Source organism: Humulus lupulus, chromosome 3, assembly GCF_963169125.1.
Source record: "Humulus lupulus chromosome 3, drHumLupu1.1, whole genome shotgun sequence".
NCBI classification, from domain to species: Eukaryota; Viridiplantae; Streptophyta; class Magnoliopsida; order Rosales; family Cannabaceae; genus Humulus; species Humulus lupulus.
The window spans coordinates 154740922-154743809 of record NC_084795.1 but is presented as its reverse complement, the minus strand read 5'-3'; the positions used below and the strand labels follow the sequence as shown (position 1 = coordinate 154743809).

General features: G+C 35.4%; 1 protein-coding gene across 1 annotated transcript; it reads left to right on the top strand.

Moving 5' to 3' along the window:
* The first annotated feature begins 252 nt into the window (after positions 1-252).
* LOC133823233 (cytochrome P450 CYP94D108-like) lies at positions 253-2083 on the top strand. The gene has a single exon (XM_062255889.1). The coding sequence runs from the start codon at positions 318-320 to the stop codon at positions 1857-1859; it is 1542 nt and encodes a 513-aa protein (XP_062111873.1). The 5' UTR covers positions 253-317; the 3' UTR covers positions 1860-2083.
* The last annotated feature ends 805 nt before the right edge of the window (positions 2084-2888 follow it).

Sequence of the window (2888 nt, the reverse complement as noted above, 5' to 3'; positions counted from 1 at the left end):
CCAAAAAAAAATATAAACCATATATATACATACATTATTAATATAAATATTTATATACAGCAGCATAGAAGTATAATTCTTTCTATTGTACATATAAATTTAAAAAAATTATCAACCGGCTTTTATTAAAATTATAGACAACTATTACCCATTTTAAACTAAGAAAAAGTACATTCCGCGTTGAGTCTACCTATATATTTTCATATATATATATATATATATTCTTTTATATATATATATATATATATTTATACAAGTACCTGCAGTATTGAAACAGTATTAGCTTGCCCAAGCTTCTTCTTCAAATAGTGACGTCAATGGATCTATTCTCTCTTTCATTATTACTCCTTATTATCATACTTTCTGTAATCTCCCTTTACCTCTACTACTACCAGTATCAGCTCAATGTACCACAACTGAGCCACCAAATAGGTTTCAAGAACTATCCACTACTAGGAGCCATTCCGGGATTCTTGAGGAACCGACACAAGTTCCTTCAATGGACCACCGAAATGCTCCGCTATAGCCCCACCAATACTGCCGTCTTCTTCCGTCCGCACAACTTCTATGGCGTTATAACCGCGAACCCCTTGAACGTGGAGCACATGCTTAAGACCAACTTTGAGAACTACCCGAAAGGAGACCAATTCATTTCCCTCCTTGATGACTTCCTTGGCCGGGGAATCTTTAACTCCGACGGCGAGCTCTGGCATGTCCAGCGTAAAACGGCGAGCTACGAGTTCAACACGAAATCCCTCAGGAATTTCATTTTACAAAACGTCGTCGTTGAGATCAAGACGAGGCTCGTTCCTGTTCTTGAAAAGGCCTCCGAGTTGGGTCAGGTTTTGGACATTCAAGACGTTTTGGAGCGGTTTGCTTTCGATAACGTGTGCAAGTTGGCTTTCAACGTAGACATGGGTTGTTTGGGCAGCGTGGGAGAAGGAGCAGTCATTGGAACGCATTTTATGGCAGCTTTCCAGGAAGCTGCTACGCTAAGCTGCGATAGATTCTTCTATGTTTTCCCACCTTTGTTGAAGATCAAGAAGTTTCTCAGCATTGGATCAGAACGAAGATTAAAAACAGCAGTCTTCGCTGTCCATAAGTTTGCAGACAATATCATACGCTCAAGACTAGAATCTAAAAAGGAGGAAATAGGCGAAGAGGATTTACTGTCTCGATTTATAGAGAACGACGATAATTCGCCTGAGTATTTACGAGACATAGTTATTAGCTTCATTCTAGCGGGACGAGATACGACCTCGTCGGCCTTGACTTGGTTCTTTTGGCTCATATCAACCAGACCAGGCATCCAAGAAAAAATCCTGAACGAGCTCGAAGCGATTCGAGTTCGAACCGGGAAAAGAATTGGCGATACATATGGAATTGACGAGCTCAAAGATATGAATTATTTACAAGCTGGAATATATGAGTCCATGAGACTATTCCCACCCGTACCAATCGACACAAAGGCCAGTGTAAACGAAGAAATTTTCCCAGATGGGACATTTGTAGGGATAGGTTGGATGGTGATTTGTCAAACGTATGCAATGGGAAGGATGGAGAGCATTTGGGGTAAGGATTGTGAAGAGTTTAAGCCTGAGAGGTGGCTTGAAAACGGTGTGTTTAAGCAAGAGAGTCCGTTTCGGTATCCGGTGTTTCATGCAGGTCCCAGAATTTGTCTCGGAAAGGAAATGGCCATTATTCAGATGAAGTCTATTGCTGCGTCGGTGATTGAGAGGTTCGAGTTTGATGCAGTGTGTAAGGACACATGTCCGAATTTTGTTATGGCCCTTACTCTAAGGATGAAAGGTGGATTGCCCGTCACCATGAGGGTTAGGAAAACCACTCTGCCTAATTGACAATGATTATCAAGTACCAAAACAAAAGATAATAAAATTAGGTTGTGATAATAATTATATGACCAATATATTAATGTAATTGTAATGGTCGTAATTAAGAAATCAAGTATTTGTGTACCGAAGTTAGTTGTAATTCGACGCGGAATTAGAATTAATATGTTTCATAATGTATGGTTGGTTTGCTTTCTAAATCTGATCAATGTGTGTGTTTCTCTTTTATATTATTCCTCTCTTCTATTGCCAAAACATAAGGCTACTCAATGATCGCGATCCTTATCAAAATGTTATTTTGTAACATAAGTTTTGGAATTGAATTTTATTTTACTCCAAGTTGTCGGTGCATGTTATTGATTGATTTGGAAGGGAACTGGGTGAGAAAAGATGAAAGTGATAGAATGCATCATCTTATATATTTAAGATTACGAAATATTTATATAGTTATTATTTAATTTAAAAATTGACACCAAATATACAAAACTAATAAGCTATTTATGACTTATGGACCCCCAATTATGACATATACATTATGGTGTCTCTTGATTTTTTTGGCCTTTAAAAATTGAAAAATTTACATTCCTTACTATTTTTTATAATTTAATTACAAAAGTCACCTACAAAATTTTATTTACAAAAATAACTTGTCGCATTATCCAAAAATACCAGATTCTAAAAGTAATATACCTGAATTTGAAACTTTTCTGAAATCCTAGTCTTCTCATTTTTCTTGGTTTAAAAAAGTAACATTTTGGTTACTTAAAATAATAAGTTACCAATTAGTTACTTTTGTCATGAAATTTTTTATTTTTATAACATATTATTTTATATACATTTTGGTTACCTCCAATACTTATATTTTGAAACTTTTTTATCTTAAGACATTGATTAGTCATTTTGAAGTTATATTATGGTGTCTTATTACTTAAGATATTTTTACGTTGCGGATTAGTCAGTTTTTAGAAACAAATGAGTTACAATAAAATATAGCAAATTACTATATAGCATTAAAAGTTACTTTTAGTATACTATAAT